This window comes from Pipistrellus hanaki (genome assembly GCF_964339955.1).
Source record: "Pipistrellus hanaki genome assembly, chromosome: 20".
Taxonomy (NCBI): Eukaryota; Metazoa; Chordata; class Mammalia; order Chiroptera; family Vespertilionidae; genus Pipistrellus; species Pipistrellus hanaki.
The window spans coordinates 2,407,872-2,434,793 of record NC_140522.1 but is presented as its reverse complement, the minus strand read 5'-3'; the positions used below and the strand labels follow the sequence as shown (position 1 = coordinate 2,434,793).

At 62.1% G+C, this 26,922-nt stretch overlaps 2 protein-coding genes across 4 annotated transcripts; one reads left to right on the top strand and one right to left on the bottom strand.

Annotated features, from left to right (window-relative positions):
- Window positions 1-1,241: 1,241 nt before the first annotated feature.
- Window positions 1,242-16,900, bottom strand: CAPN9 (calpain 9; the record flags this gene model as incomplete). Its single annotated transcript, XM_084868512.1, has 19 exons — window positions 1,242-1,420; window positions 2,093-2,209; window positions 2,639-2,717; window positions 3,718-3,786; window positions 4,212-4,276; window positions 5,144-5,201; window positions 5,368-5,448; window positions 6,125-6,161; window positions 6,628-6,836; window positions 7,321-7,478; window positions 8,336-8,496; window positions 9,380-9,457; window positions 9,772-9,857; window positions 10,353-10,436; window positions 10,738-10,906; window positions 11,199-11,332; window positions 12,157-12,275; window positions 13,010-13,079; window positions 16,688-16,900. 19 exons carry the CDS (start codon window positions 16,898-16,900, stop codon window positions 1,242-1,244), a joined length of 2,166 nt encoding a protein of 721 aa, XP_084724638.1.
- A 2,215-nt stretch (window positions 16,901-19,115) lies between these two features.
- On the top strand, window positions 19,116-25,694 carry AGT (angiotensinogen). Of its 3 annotated transcripts, XR_014793589.1 has the most exons (7): window positions 19,116-19,265; window positions 20,754-21,589; window positions 23,305-23,572; window positions 23,710-23,854; window positions 24,752-24,958; window positions 24,998-25,037; window positions 25,206-25,694. XR_014793589.1 is itself a non-coding variant. In XM_084868739.1 (6 exons), the coding sequence occupies exons 2-5, from the start codon at window positions 20,761-20,763 to the stop codon at window positions 24,944-24,946; spliced, it is 1,437 nt and encodes a 478-aa protein (XP_084724865.1). In that variant the 5' UTR covers window positions 19,116-19,265; window positions 20,754-20,760; the 3' UTR covers window positions 24,947-24,958; window positions 24,998-25,694. The 3 variants fall into 3 exon arrangements, 2 of the variants coding, with proteins under 2 accessions (XP_084724865.1, XP_084724864.1); XM_084868739.1 differs by having other exon boundaries at window positions 24,998-25,694; XM_084868738.1 differs by having other exon boundaries at window positions 24,752-25,694.
- The last annotated feature ends 1,228 nt before the right edge of the window (window positions 25,695-26,922 follow it).

The following is a 26,922-nucleotide window of genomic DNA, read 5'->3' as shown; positions in this document are numbered from 1 at the left end:
TATCACCCTGCCATTGGGGAAGGGAGCATAAGCTGTCTCAGTACAGACATATTCCCCCCCGCCCCCAACCCAGCCGATGTCTCTATTACGAAACAATGGAAAATTAATAGACAGACTTAGACGGGCTGAAGCTCAGCTCAGATTGCGTTTTGTTGAACAGATGGCCGGGAGATCAGTAACGGAGGGAGGTGGGGGGAGGAGAGGGAGGAATGGGGAGGGGTGGGGAGGCCTGGACCTGGGGTGCCATCCCCGGGCAGCGGTGTCACACAGAAGCAGCATGAACTCAGGGAGCAGAGCGAGGCCACGTTAGTCTCCCCAGATCAGGTGGTGTGGGGGCCGTGGGGGCGGACAGGGTTCGACAGCGGGCGGGGAGAGAGTGTCCGATCCCAAACGGGCCGGCTGCGTCACCTCGGCGAAGCCTCAGATGTTCATTGTCAGGTAGAGGAACTGGGGAGAGAGAGAGAGAGAGAGAGAGAGAGAGAGAGAGAGAGAGAGAGAGGAACCAGTGAGTCCTCCACCTCCCCAGCCGCCTCAGGAGCGGCCCCGTGGGCTCAGGCCCTGGAGCTCCGCCGTCTGGTCACCCTCCAGGTGCAACATGCAAAGTCCAGACGTGGAACACGCAAGGTCCAGGCATGCAATACGCAAGGTCCAGGCGCTCAGCAGCTTTGAAGGCTATGGCCCCGTGGCTGCCTCTAGTCGCTGCATTTCTAACCGCCTCCCCTAAGTGGCGCCCACGCCGCTGGCTGTGCGACCCCACGGGGCAGCTGGGAGGGGACAATGCACACCTCCAGGCCTCTTCCCAGCCCCGGAACCCCCTTCCTGCCCTTCCCTCCGTCATGTTTGCTGTCATGAGCCCATTCCACTGGGTATTTTGAGGAGTTTGCACGTGTGCATACCTTCCTACATGCGCTCGCTCTTTCACTCTCTCTCTCTCTCTCTCTCTCTCTCTCTCTCCTCTCTCTCTCTCACACACACACACACACACACACACACACACACACACACGTGCCAGGAACCACGAGATCCCTGGGATGACAGGAGCCAGGCGGGGCCTGGAAGGCAGGCTGAGGAGCCCTCGTGGCCACAGGAAGAGGAGGAGGAGAAGGCGGGGCTTGCTAGCTCCCTGCTCCCCGCTCCCCGGGGACCCAAAAATCTCTCTATGCCTCAGTTTCCACTTCTGCAAAATGGGGAGACTCTTCGCCCCACGCTCGGAGGGGCTCCGGTGACCATCCCGTGGACGGCTAAGGGCCCCGGACACGAACGTAGCAGCCGTGTGCGTGTTGCTGTTTTTTGCCCCAAAAGCTAAACGTTAGCCCTCCTGCTTTCTGGGTCCCTGAGCCCGAGGCCTGGCGGGGCCGTACCTCGTTGATGTTGAGATGAAGGAACTCCTTGTTCTCGGTGCCGAGAGCCTGGAACACGCCTGATGGGGAGACGGAGAGAGGCATCCACGTGGGGATGGGTCCTTCCACAGGCTCAGGGCACCGCCCCCGCCCCCACCCCCACCTTCACCCCCACCCCAAGGCTGCAGAGGAGCTGCTCCCCTTGGTGGTAGGCACAGGTATTGCACAGGCCTGACTATGCCCGCTGATGGGATTTTGCTCAGAGCGGGGGATTCAGGTGACTGTGGGAGCCGCCTTAGCCCCCGAGGGTGGGGGGGAGTACGTGTTGTCACCCCACAATATCCAGCCGGCCCCTGGGTCCCAAACATCTCCTGATCCGAGCTGTTGGGGGCTCAGACCCCTTGCAGCCCACGCCCCTCCCCGCAGGGTGAACGGGCAGCAGGTAGAGGTTTGCAGGCCTGGGAGTCCCTTAGGAGACGGGAGCCTGCGGGTGCTCCCCCGCGGGGAGGAGCCGGGAGCGGCTGTGCTCCCTCAGCCTCGGTTTCCCTCTCAGTCCCGGTGGTCCAGCCAGTGTCTCCCCCGCCCCCCCCGGCTGCCCCTGACGGTCAGCGGGGCCTGGTGGCTCCGTGGCTGAGCGTCGGCCTGTGGACCGGGCGGTCCGGTCTTGGCCCCGCTCTGTGGCAGGTCTGTCTGTCCCTGGCCCCGGGGGGTGGCCGAGGGGGCGGAGGGGACACGGCCGATGGGACACTCACGGCTGGCGTTCTCCAGCCGCACCAGGCAGGTGAGGAAGTCGTCGAAGCCGAGCTGCAGGTCCGGGTCCGAGTACCGCAGCACCACCAGCTGCAGGAGGCGGCCGCTCAGCTGGAAGCCTGCGGGCGGGCAGAGGGGGCTGAGTTCAGGGCGGGCAGAGCCCCAGGGCGGGCAGCGGGGGGCTGTGACGGGGCTCCCCGACCCGGTCTGAATTCTGAATGCAGTTGGCAGTGTGTGTGTGTGTGTGTGTGTAGGTCTCTGTGTATGCACGTGTCTGTGTGTGTCTCTGTCTCTGTATGTGTCTGTGTGTAGTGTCTCTGTGTGTCTGTATGTGTGTCTCTGTGTCTGTGTGTGTGCGTGTCTACGTCTGTGTGTGTTTGTGTGTGTATCTGTGTCTTTCTGTATGTGGGTGTGCGTGTGTCTATGCCTGTGTGTGTTTGTGTACGTGTGTGTGCATGTGTCTGTGTGTTTCTGTACGTGTGTGTGCATGTGTCTCTGTGTGTGTGTGTGTGTCTGTGTGTGTGAAGAGTTGCCCGCCCGGCTCTCACCTGCGGCTCTCAGCGCGGTCCGCAGCTCATAGGAGGACATGGCGCCGGACTTGTCAGCGTCGAACCGAAGGAAAAGGTTCTGGGGGGCACAGAGGCCATGAGGCCCACAGACCCCCGGCCGGCTGCACCCTCTGAGCACAAACCCTGGGCCAGCTGCATTTTGGCCTTTTAAAACCCCCTCTGGCCAAAACCCGTGTGGCTCAGTGGATAGAGCGTCGGCCTGTGGACTGAAGGGTCCCAGGTTCGATTCTGGTCAAGGGCATGGACCTTGGTTGCGGGCACATCCCCAGGAGTGGGTGTGCAGGAGGCAGCTGATCGATGATTCTCTCTCATCGATGTTTCTAACTATCCTTCTCTCTTCCTCTCTGTAAAAAAATCAATAAAATATATTTTTAAAAATAAAAATAAATAAATAAGAATAAGAAAATAAACCCCCCTCTGGCCTGACCCAGCGTGGCTCAGTGGTTGAGCATCGACCTATGAACCAGGAGGTCACGGTCCATTCCCAGTCAGGGCGCAGGCCCAGTGGGGGGCATACAGGAGGCAGCGGATCCATGATTCTCTCTCACCATGGATGTTTCTCTCTCTCTCTCTCTCTCTCTCCCTCTCCCAACCTCTCCGGAAGCAATGAAAATATATTAGCCCCTGGGGCACAACCAAATGTGGTGGGCGCCAGGACAGAAGCCTCAGATTCATTCCTTCGTTATCCTGTTAATGGCTCCCGCACGCACCTGAGTACACGTCCATCATTTTACTTTTCATCCAATCCCAGGGGTTTCCCCCGGCTTGGCTCTCTCCCGCCTCCTTACTCCGTCACCAATGAATTTCATGGAACCCACCTGTGTCCCTCCTTTGAGGTCAGTGTACAAATAGAGAAAGGTAACCTGCCATTCTCTGGAGCATTATCTCAATCTGTTGAGGTTCTGCTTCCCGGCATATGTCGAAAGGAAGGCTCAAATTAACTCTCTCTCTCTCTCACACACACACACACACAAATATATATATATTAAAAACCTAGAGCCCCTCTCCTCTGGGCTTTTGGGGGGGGCTGGAGGCCACACGCACCCCAGGGCACATACCGTCCACTCCTTCAGCTTCTCCCAGAACACCTTGAATTCATCGAACTCCAGCTTCCCGTTGCCGCTGGTCTGTGCGGAGCGTGTGAAGGAAGACACATGTGTTCCCACCGAGGCTCCTGGGGGACCTCCCGCCTGGGCTACGGGGGGAGGGGCAGGGCTGGCCTGCGTGGCCTGGGGGACACAGTCTCAGCTTGGAGGGAGGTGGTTTCTCTCTCTCTCTCCTGCTCCCTTCCTCTCTAAAATCAATAATATATATATATTTTAGCCTTAGCCAGTGTAGCTCAGTGGATAGAGCGTCGGCCTGCGGACTGAAGGGTCCCGGGTTTGATTTCAGTCAAAGGCATGGACCTTGGTGGCGGGCACATCCCCAGTGGGGGGGTGTGCAGGAGGCAGCTGATCGATGATTCTCTCTCATCTCGATGTTTCCGGCTCTCTATCCCTCTCCCTTCCTCTCTGTAAAAAATCAGTACAATATTATCCGCTGGGGAGGATACGTCCATCAGAGAAACGATGTTCTTACAGCAGATCAGGCTCAGCTCCTGGAATCGGATGCCCTTTTCTGAAATCACACAGACAGCAGGGTTCAGGTCACCCCCGGCCAGCACGCCCGCTGCCATCTGCCTGAGCCCGCCGTGGGGTCAGCTCTGGGGCGGGGCCCGGAGTGGCGTGTCCCTCTCCGAGGATGGTGCTGGGAGAAGCTGACACGGCCTTTCTGGAGGGAAACTTGCGAAAGGGGGGAAAAGCCTTAAAAATGGGGCTATCCTTTCCTCCCAGGGATTCTAGGTCTAAGAAGGCCAGGGAGCCGAAACTGGTGTGGCTCAGTGGATAGAGCGTCGGTCTGCGGACTGAAAGGTCCCAGGTTTGATTCTGGTCAAGGGCATGGACCTGGATTGTGGGCCCATCCCCGGTAGGGGGTGTGCCAGAGGCAGCTGGTCGATGTTTCTCTCTCATCGACGTTTCTAGCTCTCTATCCCTCTCCCTTCCTCTCTGTAAAAAAAAAAAAAAAAAAAAATATATATATATATATATATATATATATATATATATATATATATATATATATATATACCTATATAAAAGAAGGCCAAGGAAAGTATTCCCAAGTGAATATTTTCTCCCTGGCTGGTGTAGCTCAGTGGATAGAGCGTTGGCCTGCAGACTGAAGGGTCCCAGGGCACACGCCCCGGGGTTGTGTGCTCGATCCCCAGTAGGGGGCGTGCAGGAGGCAGCTGATCCATGATGCTCTCTCTCTCATCATTGATGTTTCTAGCTCCTTCTCCCTCTCTGAAATCAGTATGTGTGTGTGTGTGTGTGTGTGTGTGTATATGATGCCCACGTTAGATTATTGCAGGGCAGCAGGCCTGTGGCTCTGAGCAGCAGGGCCGGGGAGCCGGCCCCCGGCGGGGGTGGGGTGGGGGGCACTCACTCCTGCTCAGCACGGTGTTTAAGACGTGTTTCAGCTCCTCTGGGGTCACCTCCATGTCCTGCGAGAGCGGAGACGTGGCTGGTCACCCCTCCGCGCCTCCTCTGGGTTTCTGGAGGCCGTCCGGGGGCTCCCGGGGACCGGGGCTGGTCTCCCTGGGCACCTAGCCCCGCTAGGCCCAGGCACCGCGCCGGGCACCGCGCCTGGGCAGCCGCAGCCAGGCTCACCTCCCCGGCCACGCGGGCAAACAGGGCCCTGAACTGCTGCTCCTCCTCCGTCTCCTGGTCCCGCGGCGCCGGCTTCGGGGGCTGCAAACGGACCACAGGAGCCGCATTGGGGCCACACAAAGGCCACCGGCATCTGCTGCCCCACAGACACAGCCGGAGCCCAGCCGCGGGGCCCGGGGGTGAGCCTCCACCTAGGAACCGGGAGGTCAGGGTTCGATTCCCGGTCAGGGCACAGGCCTGGGTTGGGGGCTCGATCCCCAGTGTGCCCTTGGCCGGAATGGAACCTGGGACCTTTCCGTCCGCGGTGTGGGGCGTGCAGGAGGCAGCCGATCCATGATTCTCTCTCATCATGGATGCGTCTCTCTCCCTCTCCCTTCCTCTCTGAAATATATATATAGGATCAATAGTCAATGCAATTCAGTGGTTTCTGATATGCTCATAGAGGCAGGCAACCATTACTACAATCTATTGTGTTTTTAATATATATTTTTATTGATTTCAGAGTGGGAGAGAGAGAGAGAGAGAGAAGAGAAACATCAGTGATGAGAGAGAGTCATGGACCGGCTGCCTCCTGCACGCCCCACGCTGGGGATGGAGCCCGCCACCCGGGCCTGTGCCCTGACGGGGAATGGAACCCTGACCTTCTGGTTCCGAGGTGGACGCTGAACCCCTGACCACAGGTAACCCTGCCCCGAACCCCCCCATTCTGTGTGACGCGTTGGTGACAAGCCCCCGCGGCCACGAGGGCCGGGCTCACCTCAGGCAGGTCGATGGCCACGTGCCCGTCCAGGTCCCTGCGGGGCGGGAAACACGTCTTAACGGCTTGTCTGGAGCGGGGGGTGGGGGGGGGGTTGGGCGGGGGGGAGAGCTCAAACGGAACTGCATCCTGCTTTGTGGGATGGTTAAGCACTGCCCCCTGGACCGGCTGGCAGGGATCAGGGGTTGAGCATCGACCTAGGAACCAGGAGGTCACGGTTCGATTCCCGGTCAGGGCTCATCGACCTATGAACCAGGAGGCAGCAGATCCATGATTCTCTCTCATCACTGATGTTTCTCTCTCTCTCTCTCTCTCTCTCTCTCTCTCTCTCTCTCTCTCTCTCTCTCTCTATCTATCTCTATCTCTATCTCTCCCTCTCCCTTCCTCTCTGCAATAAAAAAAGAATATCCTGTGCCCAGTTCACAGGTGCATCTTGGGAAAGGGGAGAAGGGGGTCGTGGTCCCTCAGTCCCGGGGGGAATGGGCCTCGGGCCTGGGACTCACCGGCTGATGGTTTTCTTGTCCGAGAAGATCCTCAGGCAGAAGTCGGCCTCCTGGTGGGGCTCGAAGGTGCTGGGGATGAGGATGTAGTCCCCGGGGGGCAGCCGGAACCGGTCGGAGACCTCCCTCAGGTTGATGAAGGACTTGCTGCGGGCCTGGGAGGCGTGGAACCGGAAGAAGTCCTTGTCCAGGTGGCCCTCCTTCCCGGGGCACTGCGGGGAGGGAGGGGCGAGGCTGCCGGTTATTTTTTAAATATATATATATATATATATATATATATATATACTTTTATTGATGTCAGAGAGGAAGGGAGAGAGAGAGAAAGAGAGAGAGAGAGACACTTCCACGAGGTGAGAGAATCATGGATTGGCTGCCTCCTGCAAGTCCCCCTACTGGGGATTGAGCCTGCAACCCCGGGCATGTGCCTTTGGCCGGAATGGAACCTGGGACCTTTCCGTCCGCAGGCCGACGCTCTACCCACTGAGCCAAACCGGCTGAGGCCTCCACTATTTGTTATTATTATGTTCTGATCCTCACCCGGGGATATTTTCCCGTGGATTTCTTAGAGGGAGTGGCAGAGAGAGGGAAAGACGGGGAGAGAGAGAGAGAGAGAGAGAGAGAGAGAGAGAGAGAGAGAGAGAGAGAGCGTGGATGTGAGGGAGACGCGGCGCTGGGCTGCCCCCGCACGGCCCCCACCCGGTAGATGGCGTAGCCGATGGTCAGCACGTCGGCGCCGACGCGCCTGAGCCGCCGGCGGTCTTTCTGCATCAGCGCCACGAGCAGCGTGCAGGCCTCCTGCCCCTCGTCCCGCTCCGCCAGGGACAGCCTGATCTGCGGGTTGGTCCAGAAGGTGTCTGCGGGGGACAGAGGCACACTGCTTTGCCTCCTTTTTTTTTAAATTTAAAACAATATATATTTTATTCATTTTTTTTTTTTTACAAAGAGGAAGGGAGAGGGATAGAGAGAAACATCGATCAGCTGCCTCTTGCACACCCCCCACTGGGGACATGCCCGCAACCAAGGTACACGCCTTTGGTCGGAATCGAACCCAGGACCCTTCAGTCCTCAGGCCGACGCTCTATCCACTGAGCCACACCGGTCTCGGCTGTTTTTTTCTCCTTTTAAAAAGCATGAGGGACACGCACACGTGCACACACACATGCACACAGGACTGCGTGTGTTGTGTTTTCTGTCTCTTGGATTGGAAACTAACCCAGAGGCGAAACCAGGGCACTTCCCCGAGCAATTCTGTTTTTAAAAAAATGTATATATTTTATTTTATGTATTTATTAAATATATTTTACTGATTTTTTTTTTTTACAGAGAGGAAGGGAGAGGGATAGAGAGCTAGAAACACCAATGAGAGAGAAACATCCATCAGCTGCCTCCTGCACACCCCCCACTGGGGATGTGCCCGCAACCAAGGTACATGCCTCTGACCGGAATCGAGCCCGGGACCCTTCAGTCCGCAGGCCGACGCTCTGTCCACTGAGCCACACCGGCCAGGGCCCCGTGCGGTTCTTGGCCAGCACCCTGCCAGGCGGCCCCTCTCCCTCCTTCCCCACCATCCCTGAAACTCCCCGGCCTGACCCCACGGCTCAGGCTTCCGCGTGGGTCCTGGCCCCGACCCCCGAGGCCCGGGTGGGCCGGACAGGCGGGGAGGAGGAGGGAGGGGGGAGAGGGAGGACAGGGAGGGCGGGCGGATACGCACCCAGGAAGTTGCGGCAGCCCCCGGCCGTGGCGCCCCGCACCCAGCTGCCCTGGTGCACCGTCACCTCCCACTTGTGCGGCGCGCCCTCCTCCAGGGCGTCCGGCGTGAGGTTGCAGATCTCCACCTTGTCGAAGTGGGCCCGGAAGTCGCCGAGCGCCATCCTGCCACGGAGCGGACACGGGGCGTGGGCGGGCGGGGACCACTCTACTCACCCCTCATCCGTCCGTTCCCTCAGCCACTCGTCCGCTCGTTCACGCATTCGTGTGCTCAGCCACTCCTTCATGCACTCATATATTCATTCACTCATTCATTCACTCATTCATTCATTCATTCATTCACTCACTCAATCATGCATTCATGTGTTCAATCACTCCTTCATGCACTCATATATTCATTCACTCATTCATTCACTCATTCATTCATTCATTCACTCACTCAATCATGCATTCATGTGTTCAATCACTCCTTCATGCACTCATATATTCATTCACTCATTCATTCACTCACTCAATCATGCATTCATGTGCTCAATCACTCCTTCATGCACTCATATATTCATTCACTCATTCATTCACTCACTCAATCATGCATTCATGTGTTCAATCGCTACTTCATGCACTCATATATTCATTCACTCATTCATTCACTCACTCAATCATGCATTCATGTGTTCAGTCACTCCTTCATGCACTCATATATTCATTCACTCATTCATTCATTCATTCATTCACTCAATCATGCATTCATGTGTTCAATCGCTACTTCATGGACTCATATATTCATTCACTGGTTCCTTCCTTTATTTATTCACTCACTTATTCTCATTCCCTCACTCATTCATTTATTCACTCGCTCATGCATTCATGTATCCAACCACTCATTCATTCACTCATTCATCCACTCCTTCCTTCCTTCATTTATTTATTTTTAAAATATATATATTTTATTGATTTTTTTACAGAGAGGAAGGAGGAGGCTCAGAGAGAAGGAGGGGGCTCAGAGGAAGGTGGGGCGCAGAGAGGAAGGAGGGGGCGCCTTCGGTACCAGAACTCCCCGTCGTCCAGGGCGGCGTGGCTCAGGCGCTGCTGCTCGGCGGGGCCCACGGCCTGCCATTCGGAGGAGCTGGGAGCGGACACGTGTGCGTTAGGACCCGGCCCCCGGGGGGCGGCGTGTGCCCTGCGCGGGGACTGGGTCCTGGTCAGTGAGAGCTCGCTGGGCCCGGCGAGGTGCCAGGGCCCGGGGGCCGGCGGGCAGGGAAAGGCCCTCGGGACCTCAGGCCCGCTGCCCCCCGCCAGCCTGGCCTCCGTGTGCCGTGGCTGTGGCCGTGGCTGTGGCCGTGGCGGTGGCCGTGGTGGTGACCGTGGCCGTGGTGGTGACCGTGGCCGTGGCCGTGGCCGCTGAGGAGGGGCACCCGCCGCGGAGACGGGCGGACCCACCTGTCGCTCCAGGCGCCGTTCCACTCCACCTGCCCCCATGGGTTGCGGACCCGGACGAGCTCCGTGTCCCGGCCTCGGAAGCGGACCTGGGAGGCGGTGAGGGCCGGGAAACGGGAAGTGACAGGTGCATTGGGAGCTCCACCTCTGGGCCACGACATGCTAACGACACTCAAACTCCTCCATGCGCCCTGAGAGGTGCGGCTCGTACCCGCAACCAAGGTCCCTGCCCTTGACCAGAATCGAACCTGGGATCCTTCCGTCCGCAGGCCGACGCTCTATCCACTGAGCCACACCTGTTAAGGTGGCTTTACTCTTTTTCTTTTTTTTTTTTTTAATAGATACTTATTGATTTCAGAGAGGAAGGGAGCGGGAAATAGAGAAACATCCAGGATGAGAGAGAATCATGGATCGGCTGCCTCCTGCACACCCCACACTGGGGATGGAGCCCGCAACCTGGGCGTGTGCCCAGGACTGGAATCGAACCCGGGACCCCTCTGTAAGGCACTAAGTCAGCACAGGGCTCCGGCATTGTTTAGTCTGTCCCTGCACCTCACCCGCCCGCCCGCCCGCCTGTCACCTACCTGGTCAACTCCCGTCACGGTGTAGGCATGGCCCTTAATGAGGCCAAAGGGCGTCCGGGCTTCTGATTCCGCAGAGTTTTTTATCTGAAACACGGGAGGGCGGCGGCGTTGGACCCACGGGGTGAGGCAGGCGGAGCCCGGGCCGCCCGGCCAGACCCAGCTCCGTGCCCGGCCAGACCCAGCTCCGTGCCCGCCCAGACCCAGCTCCGTGCCCGCCCAGGCCCAGCTCCGTGCCCGGCCAGACCCAGCTCCCTGCCCGCCCAGATCCAGCTCCGTGCCGGCCCAGCTCCCTGCCCGCCCAGACCCAGCTCCCTGCCCGCCCAGACCCAGCTCCGTGCCCGGCCAGACCCAGCCTCGGGGCCCGGATGGGACGGCAGCCACTCACGTCGATGGAGCAGCCCACCAGCGAGCCCCGCTGCAGCGCCTTCCGCAGGAGCTCGTGGAAGTTGGGGGGCGCCTCCGTGGTGGCGAAGGTCTCCGCCACGCCCCCCGTGAAGTCCTCCATGGCCTCGATGGCGCTGCCCCCCTTCAGCGCCTCGTAGCTCCCGTTCAGCCTGGGAGGGCAGGGAGAGCAGCGTGGGGCCCGGCCTGTGTGGCTCAGTGGTGAGCGTCGATCTAGCGACCAGGAGGTCACAGGCTCCTGGTCAAGGGCGCAGGTGCCTGGGTTGTGGGCTCGATCCCCAGGGTGGGGAACCCGAGCTGAGTCTCCCCGCTGCTCCATGGAAAGGGCAGGGGGAGGCCCGGAAGGGGCAGGAGGAGGTGGGAGGGGGCAGGGGGCGGCCGGGAGGGGCAGGGGGCGGCCGGGAGGGGCAGGGGGTGGCCCGCGGGAAAGCCGCCGTCTCTCACTTGGCATAGGCCTTCTCCAGCAGGGCGCTCCAGAACTCGCTGCGGTCGGCCGAGTGCAGGAAGACCAGCCGGTCCCGGAAGGTGGGCAGCCGGTCATCCACCACCACGTCCAGCCACTCGCTGTGCTGCCAGAACTGCGGGCGGCGGGGACGGACGGACAGACAGACGGATGGACGGAGGGACATCGGGGTGAGTCCCTCGGCAGGTCCCGCCCACGGCCGATGCTCATCACTTTGCTTTTCCTCCGTCCGACCAAACTGCCCCGGGCCCACCTGCTTGGTCGGGCACAGGCCCGGGTGGCGGGCTCGACCCCCAGGGTGGGGTGTGCAGGAAGCAGCTGGTCCATGATTCTCTCTCCTCATGGATGTTTCTCTCTCTCTCTCTCCCTCTCCCTTCCTCTCTGAAATCAATATATATATATATATTTTAAAGAGCCCTAACTGGTTTGGCTCAGTGGATAGAGCGTCAGCCTGCGGACTGAAAGGTCCCAGGTTCGATTCTGGTCAAGGGCATGGACCTTGGTTGCGGGCACATCCCCAGTGGGGGGTGTGCAGGAGGCAGCTGATCGATGTTTATTTCTCATCAATGTTTCTAGCTCCCTATCCCTCTCCCTTCCTCTCTGTAAAAAAAAAATCAATAAAATATGTTTTAAAACAATACATAAAATAATAATAATAAAAAAGAATTTCCAAAAGTCAAAGCTCTTAACACAGACCTTCACCGTAGATTTGCCAAAACACCACTGCAAGTTTTTTTTGTTTTTCGTTCTTTCTTTAAATCCTCCGAGGACATGGTCAGAGAGAGGAAGGGACAGAGAGGGACACACGGATGTGAGAGAGAAACATCCACCCATCGCCTTGACGTGCCCTGGCCGGGGATGGGGCCTGACACCTGGGCCGGAGCCCTGACGGGGCATCGAACCCGGGATGTTTTGGTGACCAGGACGGCACCCGCTTACCTGGAAGTGGAAGATCCCGGCGTACCCCGGCCCGAAGCTCTGGTCCTGGGGCACCACCCTCGCCAGCGCCTTCTCGTTGAGCGTGAGGGCGGCGATGGCCGCCAGCAGCCAGCAGTCGCCTGCAGAGGGGAAGCCGGAGAGGCTGGGGACAGGCCGGGCCGGGAGAGGTGGGCCCTCCGGGCGTGGGCGCGTCCTCTCAGCGCTGAGAACGGACAGCCCGGCTGGCCTGGCTCAGGGGTTTGAGCATCGACCTGTGAACCAGGAGGTCACGGTTCGATTCCCGGTCAAGGGCATATGCCCGGGTTGTGGGCTCCATCCCCAATAGGGGGGGTGCAGGAGGCCGCCGATCCATGATTCTCTCTCAACATGGATGTTTCTCTCTCCCTCCCTCTCCCATCTTCTTTGAAATCAATAAAAATATGTTATAAATAAATAAACAAAAAACGAAGTCAAATATCAGACAGTATTTTCTTTTCTTTTTTCTTCTTTTCAGTATATTTCTGGATTGATTTCAGAGTGGCAGGGAGAAGGAGAGAGAGAAACATCCGTGATGAGAGTCATTCATGGATCGAGCCCACAACCCGGGCATGTGCCCTTGGCCGGAATCGAACCCGGGACCCTTCAGTCCGCAGGCAGTAGCTCTATCCACTGAGCCACGCCGGCTGGGGCTAGACAGTATTTTCTGTGTCATTCCAGACCCCCCCCCCCCACATTGCAGCCATGGGTCCCCAACCCCAGACATGTCCACCCCAGGGACCCAGAGCCCTGGGGTCCCTCCATCGGAGCAGCCGGGCGGGCCCAGGGGAGGAGGGTCTGTCCCACCGGCCGCCCCTGCTCCCTCCCTCACACTCACCGAGCTCCCCCTGGCAGATGTCCGTCCTGGTGGCCCCTCCGAGGATGAACTCTGGGTTCTCCACGATCTCCTGGACAAGTGAGATGCTCTCTGAAATCGGAACTCACCCCGGACCCCTCAGGCTGGGCCGTCCCGTCCCAGACCAGCCCCGACCCACTCAGGCCCACAGCCCCGCCCCGAGGCAGGGTGCAGCCAGGCCCACGGGGAAAGCCTGTCCCCCGCCCCCCACCCCCCAGGCCAGGCCCCCGGGCTGGCTGCCCCCCACCCTGCCATGTCCCCGGACGTGTCTGATTCTGGCGGCCACTCCCCGCCCCGAGCTCAGCCGTGTTTGACAAGCGGGTGGTGCTGGGAGCACACGGACCCGGCAGGACACGCACCACAGGCGTGCGGAGCAGACACGCAGGCACACTGGAGCCACAGAGAATGGGGGAGCGGAGGGGGGGGTGGAGGGGGACCTGACCATTTCCCGGCTGCCCCCGCGGCCCCCCACCAGGTGCCTGAGCTCCGTCCTGCAAGCGGAACCCCGATCCCCACCCCATACCTTGTCCCCATTCCCCAGTCTGTAGGGACGGTGCAAAGCCCCACCCCCGGAGAGGACACTGTGTCCAGGCAGGAGCTGTGTGTGTGCCGAGCTTTGACCTCGGAGAAATGCCAGTTTAGACCAAGACCCGAAGCCAGGCTGGCGGGTGGGACACAAGGGACCCTCCCGGCTCCGAGCTCCCCGTGCCCTTGGCTGACCCCGGCACGGGGGCCACCCCACAACCCACAGTCCCCCCTGCCCAGCCCTGCCCCTTCCCTCCCGCAGGTGCCGGCCCCAAGGGCCCCCTGAGAAAACTACCAGCACCCCATAGGCTGACTGTGTCTGGGGCCAGAGAGAGGCGGTCTAGCCACCTGTGCTCCCCTTGGGACCAGCTCTGGCACTGCCCTGCCCTCGCCCTGGGTGGCATGGGTCCCTGGGCTCTGTCTGAGATGAGGCGATTTATAGTAATCCTGGCCAACGGGGAACGTTGCCCTGGCCATCGTAACCATCGGCTGTTGCGATAGTGACCACTGGCAGTTGCCATAGTGACCACTGGCAGTTGCCATAGTGACCACTGGCAATTGTCATTGTGACCATCGGCTGTTGCCATGGTAGCTGTGAACGGTTTGCATAGCAGCCGTTGGCTGTTGCCACGGTAACAGCTGTAACTGTGCCGGACGGTGTGAGCGGTTGAGGGCGCGATAGGGCTCGGGACACAGGGCTCCTGCCCACAGGGCACGCTCTGAGGCAGCTGCGCCCGGCGCTGCACACAGGGGCGGCCCCGGGGCGGAGGGTCCGGGGGAGGCCATGAGCGGGAGTCCGGGTTTCCCGGGGGGAAGGGCCCCCCAGGCCACTGCAGCCGGAGCGTGCGGGCCGGGGGGACGGGTGCTGTGTGAGGAGGGGCAGGGTGCAGGGCAGCGGGGGGGGGGGGGGGGGCGGGTCGGGGGGGTCCCTGCCTCATTCCCAGGCTAGGCCGAGCCCCCCGAGGGCGCTGGGCAGGGCTGGCAGGAGCCCGGAAGGTGGAGTCCAGGAGGTAGGGGAGGGCACAGGTCAGGCAGGAGGCAGGGAGACCCGTTAGGAGGGGAGGAAGCTGCTGGGATCCCGCAGAAGCCGTGGTCGGCAAACGGCGGCTCGCGAGCCACCTGCGGCTCTTTGGCCCCTTGCGTGTGGCTCTTCCACAAAACACCACGGCCTGGGCGAGTCTATGTGGAAAGAAGTGGCGTTCGAAGTTTACGTTTAAAAAGGTTGGCTCTCCAAAGACACGTCCATCGAGGTGCTGTTGGTATTTGGCTCTGCGGGCTAATGAGTTTGCCGACGGCTGCTCAGAAGGAAAGCTCAGCCGTCCCAGGGCAGCCCTGCCAGGCCAGGGAGAGCCCAGAGAACCGGCAGCAACTTGCAAGGTGCCAGGCAGGATGGCGTGTTGGCGAGCACATCACACATGCACACACATGCACACACGCACACACACGCACTTGCACACACGCACAAAGTACACACACACACACACCCGTGCACACCCATGCACACGTGTGCAAGCATATACATCCACACCCATGCTCATGCGTGCACACACGTGCACACACACACACACACATGCACACACTCTGCCTCCACCAGGAAATAGCAATACAGAGCTTACGTCCACAGTGTGTGTGCCCTTTGGGCCGGGCCTGAGAGCCCCGAGGTGGTTGTGTGAAATGGACACAGACGTAGGGAGCTCAGGAGGCTCGCCCGTGAGACGAGGCTCAGCTGACGCTGGAGCCGATGCCGCCGGGAAGAGCCCGGCGAGAACATCATCGCTGATGGGGAGCGCCTGTGCCGGGCCCTGGGCCCGCCTGGGTCCTCACGGGCCCATCTCACAGGTGGGAAGACTGAGGCCCGGGCGGTCACAGGGCAGGTGAGTGCGACCGGCACTCAGCTCCCACCGTCAGGGTCCTCCCTCTTTGTCCACGGCGACCTGTCCCCCGGGGGAGCCGCCCCCAGGCCAGTCCCCACCCCGAGGGAGTGAGCCGGCCGGCGCTGCCCAGGCAGAGGATGGCCCTGACTCTCCAGCCTGGCAAATATTGACTCCGGGGCACCAGCTGGCGGCCCTCGGGCCCTCTGGCTGCTGGGCGGGGCGGGATGGACGCTGGCTCCCTTGGGGCACGCAGGCTGCTGGCTGGGAGTGAACCTGATTCGCGGTCTCCCTCCCTCCCTCCCTCCCTCCCACCGGTACTGGCGCCCGGGCACTCCACATGCCCACCCAGCGTTGGTGCCCACGGCGGGGGGCGGCAGGGGGCTCTGAATGGCCCCCACCATCTACAGCCTCACCCTCGATGCGTCCCGAGTCTTGTCCTGCAGAAACCTGCAGCCACGCTGGCTCTCCGCCTCCTGAGCGTGGGTGGGAGGGAGGCAGAGAGCTGGGGGTGGGGGGCAACCACCCAGGGGCCCGGGGTACCAGCCCCCTGCGGCCCCGCCTGCCGGCGTGTGTCCCTGCACATCCCTCTGCCGGGGGCAGGAATAGGACAGCGGGGCCAGCCAGCTGCCCGGGATGGACACGGCGCTCACGTCGGAATGCAGTCCACCCTCACGGACAGACAGACAGCCCTGAGGCCCACACACCAGCGGCCCCAGAGGCACCTGTTCTCTACGCACGGCCCCAGCCCCTGCGGCGGGAACCTGGCCCCAGGGTGCCCGGCAGCACCCGCCCCCCTCCCTCTGCCCCCGTCCCCGCCCGCACGGCCGGCAGCCCGTGAGGATGCTCCATGCGTCATGCCCACGTCCGTCATTCCTGCATCCTCAAGTCCTCCTCGTCCTCCGCCCCATATAGGCAGCTGGCTTATGGGGGGCAGAGCGGACATCGGTGGATGCCCTGCTGCTCACGAGCCCATCTCACAGGTGGGAAGACTGAGGTCCTCGCTGCCGGCAGGACCGGGACACACGCTGCCCTAGGACTCAGCCCCGTCTCTGCTGAATTGGCTCTAGCGACAGGCAGACCGGACCCCTGGGTTGTGGGGTTACAGCTCCTGTGCCCCCAGAGCATCTGTGCAGGAGCCACAGCAGGTGAGCCAGCCATGGGTGGGCACCCCTCCGGCCCCCTCCTGTCCTTGCTGCCCCCTCCCAGGAGTCTCTCCCTTTCCCTGTCTCTCCCCCCCCGCCCCACGCCCCCCTGCACTCACCCCCGGCCGCTTCCACACGAAGGGGATCGGGGGCCTCTCGCTGTAGAAAAGGGAGGCGCAGGTGGCCGGGAAGTCGGGGTCCTCGAACAGGACCCCCTTCTGCAGGCACTCCCGCCGCAGCTGCTCGAAGCTCTGGCCGGAGGAGTGGGTGCCGCGGGCATCCCTGGGCGTGGGGTGCCCCTGGGGCTCGGGGAACAGGCGGAGGGAAGGCATGGCTGGTCCCCGGGCAGCGGACGTGGGACGCGGGGCCGGCGAGGGGCGGGAAGGAAGGAGCGAGACGCAGAGAGTGAGTGCCAGGCGGGACGGAACCGCCACCGGCCCTGGCTCTGCCTCTTTGCCCGGGAACCTCCCGGCCCTCAGGTGGGGCACGCCCGGATGGCAAACGCCATCCAGGGAGCGGCCTCTGCCCACAGGGCGTGGGCGGCCGGCCAGGGCCAAGGTGGGGCAGGACCCTCTGCGGAGTGTGCTGGGGAGACCGAGTGGGGCCGGCGGGGAGAGGTGGGAGTGGAGATGGCAGGACCCACACTGGGCCCGGAGGGGGTGGCCGGGACCGGTGTTGCTCAGGACGAGGGCAGGTCCTGAGTCGGAAAACGGTGGTGCTGCCCTCCGGAGGGGGGCCCGGGGATAGAACCTGTCACTAAGAAATAGCACCTGTCACGGCCATTACTGACGGCCACGGCCTGCACGACAGGGGCAGAGCTCGCTCCCGGGGCCTCGTTTTTATTCAGAGGAGGGGCTGGCAGACCCGTTCTGTAAAGAGCCAGCCCTGTCCGGTGTGGCTCAGTGGATAGAGCGTCGGCTTGCGGACTCAAAGGTCCCGGGTTTGATTCCGGTTGGGGGCATGGACCTTGGTTGCGGGCACATCCCCAGTGGGGGGTGTGCAGGAGGCAGCTGATGGATGTTTCTCTCTCATCGGTGTTTCTCTCTATCCCTCTCCCTTCCTCTCTGTAAAAAAAATCAATAATATATATATATATATATATATATTTAAAATAAATATAATGTATTTTTTTAAAATTGATTTTAGTAAGGAAGGCAGAGGGGGACAGAGATAGAAGCATCCATGAGGAGAGAGAATCACGGATCCGCTGCCCCCTGCACGCCCCACCCTGGGGATGGAGCCCGCCACCCGGGCCTGTGCCCTGACCGGGAACGGAGCCCTGACCTCCTGGTTCCTAGGTCAGCGCTCACCACTGAGCCACACCGGCCGGGAGTGCTCTGATTGGCCGGGGCACTCGCTCAGGTGCCCTCGGTGTGCTTTAGGGCCCTCCCCTCGTCCGGGAAATCAGACACGGGAAGCACAAGGCCTAACCCCACGCTCCACGGAGGCTCCTCAGGCTGGCGCTCCCGCCCGCGGGCGGCGGCTCCGTGTTTGCCTTGGCGCCGGCCCCGGGGAAGCGCCCGCAGAGGGCAGTGCCGCGCACCGGGCGGCGAGCGAGATAAGGATCGGCTGCCCGGATGGAAACATGCAGCCCGCCTGCTCCGCGGACACTCTGTCGCTGGCCTGACTGACGTGCTGTCCTGGGGGCCCGAGGGGCTAGCTCTTGCAATAACCGAGCTCCGGGAAAAACAATATTTACTCAGCGATCAGCTCTTCCGCCACGGAAAACATTGCGGAGACACTTAGGGGAAGCAGGCTGGCCGGCGAGGTCCCAGTTGGATGGCCAGTCGGGGCCCGTGCCCGCGGTGTGGGCTGGATCGATGGCGTGCAGGAGGCAGCCGGTCCATGATTCTCTCTCCTCATTGATGCCTCTCTCTCTCTCTTTCCCTCTCCCTTCCTCTCTGACATCAACACAAATATCTGGCTCTTTTTAAATATATACATATTTTATTGCTATTTTACAGAGAGGAAGGGAGAGGGATAGAGAGCTAGAAACATCCATCAGCTGCCTCCTGCACACCTCCTACTGGACTCGCTCATGCCCGCAACCAAGGTACAAGCCCTTGACCGGGATCGAACCTGGGACCCTTGAGTCCGCAGGCCGACGCTCTATCCACTGAGCCAAACTGGTGAGGGGGGAAAAAATAAAAATTAAAAAAAGGAAAGAAAGAGTGACCCCAGGCCTCGAGGGGCACGTTCTCGGGCCGAGGGGCAGAGGCGCCACACACACACACACGCACACGCACACGCACACGCACACGCACACACACACAGGATGGCCTCCCTGGAACTCCAGTGAATGTGTAACTGGGCCGTGTCCCGTCCCAGGGCGTTGTGTTCAGCCGCAGGCGGGCGCATCGATCAGCCCGCTTCCTGGAAGCCGTCCCAGCAGGAGTCCCTCTGGCTCCCGTCCAGCCCCCTCATCGGCCCGGCTGCTGGGCCCTCCCCCTCCGTGATGTAACCCCCCTCCCCAGCGGGGCACAGGCCAGCCCGGCCCGGCTCCATCCCCGCCCCTCACTTATAAAGAGGGCCCCGGGCCGGCCGGGGGAAGAGCTGACCTCATCCTGGGGACAGAACAGTGCGTGCTGGTCTCGGGGACAGAAGCAGAAGGTCCTGTTTTGGGGGGCAGAAGCAGAAGGTCTTGGTGTTGGGAGCGGGCGCAGAGGGTGCTGGTCTTGGGGCTGACGCAGACGGACGGTAAGCCGGGAGTCCCTCTCCACACACCACCCGAACCAGGCGCTCCCAGGACAGCTGGGCCGTCTGCTGGGCCCAGAAGGTGGGGTGGGGGCTGGGATGGGGGGCAGAGCGGCTGGAGGGTGGTAGCTAACCTGCAGCCAGGGCCCAGGGGCAGGGGGCAGGGGCAGGGGCCAGGGGCCAGGGCCCAGGGGGCAGGGGGCAGGGGCCAGGGGCCAGGGGGCAGGGGCCAGGGGCCAGGGGGCAGTGGTGACCTGCACTGCAGGCGACTTGACCACTGAGGACCCAGGAAATCTGTTGCCCTCCCGTCAAGCCAGCCGTGCAGGCCTGGGCTGTCTCCCCTCGGCCTCAGTCCGGGCCCCGCCAGAGACCTGGCCCTCTCCCAAGCCTCACCATGGCCGGTCCAGCCCTTCACCCCAGGTTCATGGTGGCCAGGAGTCCACTGTGTCCTCTCCCAGCCAGAGGGACTGGGCAGCTTGCAGTGCAGGCAGAGGGGGTGGTGGTGGGGAGTCTGGGGAAGAGAGGGGCCAGGCTCAGGGGGCCCAGGGCTGAGCCTCTGAACCCCTTTTGAGCAGACCTGTCTCCCTCCGGTCCTGGGCTCACGGCCTGGGTCCGTGCGGTCAGCTCATCGCCGTCGCCCTGAGCCTCGGTCTGCTCACCTGTAAACGGGGCCGATAGCAATCCCGGCCCTCCCTTGTTCCTGGCCTAGGGCCATGGTCGGCAAACCACGGCTCGCGAGCCACCTGCGGCTCTTTGGCCCCTGGAGCATGGTGGCTCTTCCACAAAATACCACGGCCTGGCCGAGTCTATTTTTGAAGAAGTCTATTTTTGGCTCAGAGGATGGAGCGTCAGCCTGCAGACTGAAGGGTCCCGGGTTCAATTCCTGCTGGGGACACATGCCAGGGTTGTGGGGCGTGTGGGAGGCAGCCGATCCATGAATCTCTCTCCTCATGGAGGTTTCTAACTCTCTCTCCCTTTCCCTTATTATTCCCCCCTAAATGTATATATTAATAAATTTTTATAAGATATATGTATACATCTTTATTGATCTCAGAGAGGAAGAGAGAGGGAGAGGGAGAGAGAGAAAAACATCCATGAGGAGAGAGAATCATGAATCACGCCGGCTGGGCTATTGATATTTTCTGGGAACCTTGAATCCATTTCTTCTGGAAGTTCACATACATGAAGGGTGTGTACTAGGCTAGTGCTCAGCAAACGGTGGCTCAAGAGCCTCATGCGGCTCTTCGGCCCCGTGAGCGTGGCTCTCCCACAAAGGACCACGGCCTGGGAGAGTCTGTGTTGAAGAAGCGGCGTTAGGAGACGTTTACGTTTAAAAAAACTGTGGCTCTCCCAAGACACGTCCATCGTGGTGCTGTAGATGTTTGGCTCTGCGGACCGATGAGTTTGCCGACCGCTGCCCTAGGCCAGTCGGGAGCCAATCGGGCTCCAGGACACTCAGTAACCTTTCACCCTCCACCTTTCACCTTCCAGACGCGCCATGAGCCGCGCCGGCGTGTGCCTCCGGGCGGCCGTGCTCTGCCTCCTGGCCTGGGCCGGGCTGCCGGCCGCCGACCGGCTGTACATCCACCCCTTCCACATGCTGGTGTACAACCAGAGCGTCTGCGAGCAGCTGGAGCGGCCCAGCGAGGCGCCGACCCCGGCCCCCACCTTCACGGCGGTGCCCATCCAGGCCAAGACAGCCCCGGCGGACGAGGAGGCGCTACGGGAGCGGCTGGTGGCCGCCGCCCGGGGGCTGCAGGGCGAGGACAAGACGCGGGTGGTCACGGTGGGCATGCTGCTCAACTTCCTGGGCCTCCGCCTGTACCGGACGCTGGCCGAGACCCAGGCCCCCGCGGCGGCCACCCTGTTCTCCCCGACCGCCCTCTTCGGCACCCTCACCGCCTTCTACCTGGGGGCCCTGGACCCCACGGCCGGCCGGCTGCAGGCCTTCCTGGGGGTCCCCGGCGAGAACCAGGGCTGCACCTCCCGGCTGGACGGCCACAGGGTGCTGTCGGCGCTGCAGGCCATCCAGGGCCTCCTGGTGCTGCAGGGCGGGGCGGCCGGCCAGGCCCGCCTGCGGGCGGCCACGGTGCTGGGCCTGTTCACGGCGCCCGGCCTGCGCCTCAAGCAGCCGTTCGTGAGCGGCCTGGCCCCCTTCGCCCCCGTGACCCTCCCGCGCTCCCTCGACCTGGCCGCCGACCCCCGGCTGGCCGCCGAGAGGATCAACAGGTTCATGCAGGCCGCGACCGGCTGGAAGACCGGCAGCCCGCTGAGGGAGGTCAGCCCGGACAGCAACCTGGTCTTCAACGCCCTCGTCCGCTTCCAAGGTAAGCGGCGCTCCGTCCCTCCGCGGCCCAACCTCGCCCTGGCTGGTGCTGCCCAGTGGTTAGAGCACCCGCGTATGCACCAGAGGGTCCTGTGTGTGATTTCTGGTCAAGGGCATGTACCGGGGTTTGCAGGTCCAACCCTCACCCCACCCCCAATCAGAACCTGTGTGGGAGGCCACCCCCACGTGGCCTCTCTCCCTCTCTCTCTCTCTCTCTCTCTCTCTCTCTCTCATCCATGTGTCTCTCCTCTCCCCTCCTCCCTTCGCCTCTGTCTTAAAAATAGTAATAGCGGGGGGACAGCCCGTTATGAGGGCCTCAGGCACAGCTGGACGTCCCTCCCATGGGCTCCGGCCGCCCTTTGCCCAGCTCCACTGACCCCTCCCCGCGGCCCCCACCGGCCCCCACCGGCCCCGACGCTGGCCCTGGCAGGTTCCGCCACATCCGTTGACTTAACCCGGAGAGATTGACTTAACCTCCGGGCGAGGAGGGAGCCTGCAGGGGGGCCGGAGGGAGAGGCGGGCGGCCCCTCCCTGCAGGTTCCAGCGTCTGCTTGTTTCCATTTGTTGGTGGGGGGAGAGAGAGAGAGAGAGAGAGAGAGAGAGAGAGAGAGAGAGAGAGAGAGAGAGAGAGAGAGAGAGAAACATCCATGATGAGAGAGAATTATGCATCCGCTGCCTCCTGCACTCCCTGCACCGGGGATGGAGCCTGCAATCCGGGCCTGTGACCTGACCAGAGATGGAACTGTGGCCTCCTGGTTCAGAGGTCGATGCTTAACCACTGAGCAACACTGGCTGGGCAGAAGTGTCTTTTTTTTTTTTTTTTTTTTTTTTTTTTTAAGTGGGATGTGAGGTGCGTTTTCTTTTCTTCATCTCTTCACCTTGTTCACCCAGCCCCTCCCACCTGACTGACAACTGTCCGGCTGCTCTCGGTCTCTGTTTCATTGGTCAGTCATGGTGGGCATTAGACCTCCCACGTGAGTGACACCCTAGGGTGCTTGTCTTTCTCTGCCTGGCTCATCAGAGTCAGGGGTGGCGGGTGGGGGGGGTCCCAGGCACACGGAAACCTCGGTGCCACCTCTTCATTTTCCCGTAGATGTAAAACTGCTCCACAAAAAGTAACTGGAGCCCTGGCCGGTGTGGCTCCGTGGATAGAGCGTCGGCCTGTGGACTGAAGGGTCCCGGGTTCGATTCCGGTCAAGGGCATGGACCTTGGTTGCGGGCGCATCCCCGGTGGGGGGTGTGCAGGAGGCAGCTGATGGATGTTTCTCTCTCATTGATGTTTCTAGCTTTCTATCCCTCTCTTTTCCTCTCTGTAAAAAAAAAAAAAAATCAATAAAATATATTTAAAAAAATAAAAAAAAAGACCGCAGAGCCAGCTTGCCAGCCTGCTGGACCTCAGGCTCCGGGCCCGGCCGGTTCTGGGGGGGTTGCCTCGTCGGTTCCTAGTGGGGGGGCGGGGGTGCCTGAGCCCTGGGGTGCCCCTTGGGGTCCCCAGTAAGGGGGCAGCGGCAGAAGCTCAGGTGTGACCTCGCGTTGGCACCTGCCGTTCCCTGAGCTGCTCCCGGGCCTGGGTTTCTCAGGAGCAGGACTTGGGGGGCCCCAGCGGGGGGAAAGCAGAGGCCTTTGGGGTCCCCGTGCACCGGGCCCCTGTGCGGGCACCCCACCTCCCCGCGCCCGCCGCCTGCCGACGCCCCCTGTCTCCTCCTCCGCCTGCAGGTCGCCTGAAGGGCTTCTCGCTGCTGCCGGGGCCGCGGCAGTTCCGTGTGGACAACGCCACGTCCGTGGCCGTGCCCATGCTGACGGGCACGGGCAGCTTCCCGCACTGGAGTGACGCCCGCCTCAACCTCTCGCTGACCCGCGTGCCGCTCAGCGCCAACGTGGGGCTGCTGCTGGTGCAGCCGCACGACCCCGCGGCCCTGGCCGAGGCGGAGGCCCTCACCTTCCAGCACGGCGTGCTGACCTGGACCAAGCACCTGGCTCCCCGGTACGCCCCCCCCCGCCTCACCCCGGGGGGGACCAGCTCAGGGGGCGCGGGGAGGCCTCGGGCACCTGCTCCGGGGGGCCCGGCCGCACGTGCGGGCAGCCCCCGGGGCCACCTGACCGGGGTCCCCTCCTCCGCAGGGCCGTCCGGCTGACACTGCCCCAGCTGGCGCTGCGAGGCTCCTACGACCTGCAGGACCTGCTGGCCCAGGCCAGGCTGGCCACGCTGCTGGGCACCGAGGCCAGCCTGGGCGGGATCAGCGAGGACCAGCTCCGCGTCGGACAGGTACCGGGCGGGTCTGTTGGCTCCCGGGGCGGGGGGTGTCGGAGGAAGCTTCCGGAAGGTGGAGCGGGGCCGGGCGGAGGGGATGCGTGGCCAGGGGGGGTGTCCAGGTGGGAGAGACGTGACCAGCACGTTCTGGGCCTGTGCAGAGGTGGGTGGAGAGGGCAACCCCTCCCGCCCCATCCTGGCAGCTCTGGGGTCCAGCCCAGGAAGGTGCCCCCGGCCCAGGGCCGGCCCGTGGCACAGCTCCTGGCTGCCAGGAAGCGCCCCCCAGGGGACAGACGGTCCCGTGGCCACGGGAGACCATGCTCCCCAGCTATGACCAGGGGCCTGAGAGCTCAGGCTCGGTGCTTAGTGCCGTGGACACACGGGGTCCAGCCCAGGCCCGGCCTCAGAGCCCACTGTGGGGGGCCGGAGCCGTCTGTGCTCAATGACTGGGGTCAGGCCTGGCCGGTTCGGCTCAGTGGATAGAGCGTCGTCGGCCCTCAGACTGGAGGGTCCCGGGTTCGACTCCGATCAAGGGCACGGACCTTGGTTGCTGAGTCCCAGCCCTGGTTGGGGCGCTTGCAGGAGGCAAGCAATTGATGTGTGTCTCGCACATCGATGTTTCTCTCTGTCTCTCCTGCTCCCTTCTGCTCTCTGTAAAAATCAATGGGAAAATACCCTCGGGTGAGGATTAAAAAACAAACAAAAATAAAGAAATAAAAACGAACGAGTGGGATCACAGGGCCTCGTGATCAGCTCACACCTACATCACCCACGCACGGGGGGGGCCGGGGGTCCCGCCCACCGGGACAGCCTGGTGGAAGGTGGAGACAGGCGGGTCCGAGCAAACCTCTGCACCCCGACCTCGGGCCCCGGGGGGCTCCCGGAGCGACCCCAACGCTGGCTGCTTTGCAGGTGCTGAACAGCGTTCTGTTTGAGCTCAAAGCGGACAAGGGGGAGCATCCCACGGGGTCGGCCCACCCTCCCACGGAGTCCGCCGAGGTCCTGGAGGTGACGCTGGACCGGCCCTTCCTGTTCGCCGTCTACGATCGGGACTCCACCGCCCTGCACTTCCTGGGCCGCGTGACCAACCCGCAGAATGCAGTGTGAGGCCGGCCACGGGCACCCAGCCACCGCCCCGGCCGCCCAGCCACCGCCCAGCCACCCAGCCACCGCCCGGCCACCCAGCCACCGCCCGGCCACCCAGCCACCGTCCCGGCCACCCAGCCACCGCCCGGCCACCGCCCCGGCCACCCAGCCACCGCCCGGCCACCCAGCCACCGCCCAGCCACCCAGCCACCGCCCCGGCCACCCAGCCACCGCCCGGCCACCCAGCCACCGCCCCGGCCACCCAGCCACCGCCCCGGCCGCCCAGCCACCGCCCGGCCACCCAGCCACCGCCCTGCCCGCAGCAGCACCAGCTTGTCAGCACCGCCTTCCACTTCGTCTCCCCACGAGCCAGCCCGGAGCCGAGAGCAGCCTTCTCTAGACCTCAGATTTAGGGGGGACCTGGGGGAACGGGGTGAGGTGGGGTGGGGGGCAGGTTAGAACCAGCGTTCAGCTCAGGACGACTGTCCCGGAGAGCGTCTGCCCAGACCAGCCTGTGTGTGGGCGCGACCGTAGCTTCCTCTCTCGTTGGGAACGGACACCGGGTTTCGGGGTGAGACCCGGGGCGGTGGGGCGGGGGGGGGGGGGGGGGTCGCGTATGGAAGCGGGGCCCGCGTCCCTCTTGGTCTCCCCGTGTTCCTTTCCCGCGGCGCCTGGGGGTTTTGGAAAAGTCCGGCGGCCGAGTGCTTTAGCATGTAACCCCGTGGCTGGCGATCCTGCTACTAATAAATCTTATCATAGAAGGCAAAAAGGAACGAGTCTCTCCTTCACTGAGCAGAACAAATACATGTCGTTGAGCAGACACACAGGCACTCGGAGTCACATGTGTGTGTGTTTTTTTTTCTTTTCTTTTTTCTCTCTTTAAAATGTTTTAAATTGGTGAGCGGGGGGGAGAGAGAGAGAGAGAGAGAGAGAGAGAGAGAGAGAGAGAGAGAGAGAGAGAGAGAGGACTGATTTATTATTCCACTTACTTCTGCGTTATTGGTTGATTCTGGTATGTGCCCTGACCGGGGATCGAACCCGTAACCTTGGTGTATGGGGAGACTGCTCTAACCACTGAGCAACCAGCAGGGCTCTGAGCATACCCAGGACGGCATTCCATGGGAGGCAGGGCCTGCACGTAGCCATCCTTAGAAGCTGCTGCAGGCAGTGTTTTCTGGACCTTCCTTCCTGCGGGCAGTGGCCGTCTGTGTGCTGGACGGGCGGCCAGCGGGGCTGGGAAGGGGCGGGGCAGACGGGAGCTGCCTGGGCTGTCACTCACTGTGCCCGTTGCCTTATGTCTGCTGAGCTACGGAGAGCACTTCCTCCCTCCCTGCCGCCCATGCCGACCATCTCGGCCCGGCCCGGCCCGGCTGGCCCTCCTGGTTCGTAGATTGACACTGGACCTCTGAGCCCCGCCGGCCCGGCCCATTAGCTTCACTCTTGGTGCTGCACGTTCGGAGGTGCCCGCCGAGTGCCGGCTGTGTGCTGGGCGTGGGGACGCAGCCGGGCGCCCAGTGCCCACCTGGGAGCCGCCCTGCAGTCGCCCCGGGGGGCGGAGCACGTGGGCGGGCCCCGCCGCGGCCGGCTGGCGGGAGGACACGGCACTAACGGTTCTCTGCTCGGCGGGCGGCTGCGCTCCGGCCGCTGCCAGGAGGAGACGCTGCCAACCGCACGCCGCCTCTGTTCCCAGGATTCCTGTGAATGGGATTTGGGTCAGGACGTTCCAAGGATACAAAATCCCAACCGCTCAGTCTAAGGGTTTTTCTTTTTCCTTTTTAATCTGTTCAAAAATCGATTTCAGAGAGGAAGGGGGAGGGGATAGAGAGATAGGAACATCCATGATGAGAATTCATGGACCGGCTGCCTCCTGCACGCCCCACACGGGATGGAGCCCACACCCCAGGCCTGTGCCCTGACCGGGAATCCATCCGTGACCTCCTGGTTCCTAGGTTGACACACAACCACTGAGCCACACCGGCCCGGCCCAAGGGTTTTTC

What these genes read in the sequence shown, in the direction of transcription:
- AGT (XM_084868739.1), top strand. Translation starts at nt 20,761, where the DNA reads ATGAGCCGCGCCGGCGTGTGCCTCCGGGCGGCCGTGCTCTGCCTCCTG. An exon ending in ACCAAGCACCTGGCTCCCCG is followed by an intron (nt 23,573 to 23,709) that starts GTACGCCCCCCC and finishes CCTCCTCCGCAG; the next exon opens with GGCCGTCCGGCTGACACTGC. An exon ending in ACCAGCTCCGCGTCGGACAG is followed by an intron (nt 23,855 to 24,751) that starts GTACCGGGCGGG and finishes GCTGCTTTGCAG; the next exon opens with GTGCTGAACAGCGTTCTGTT.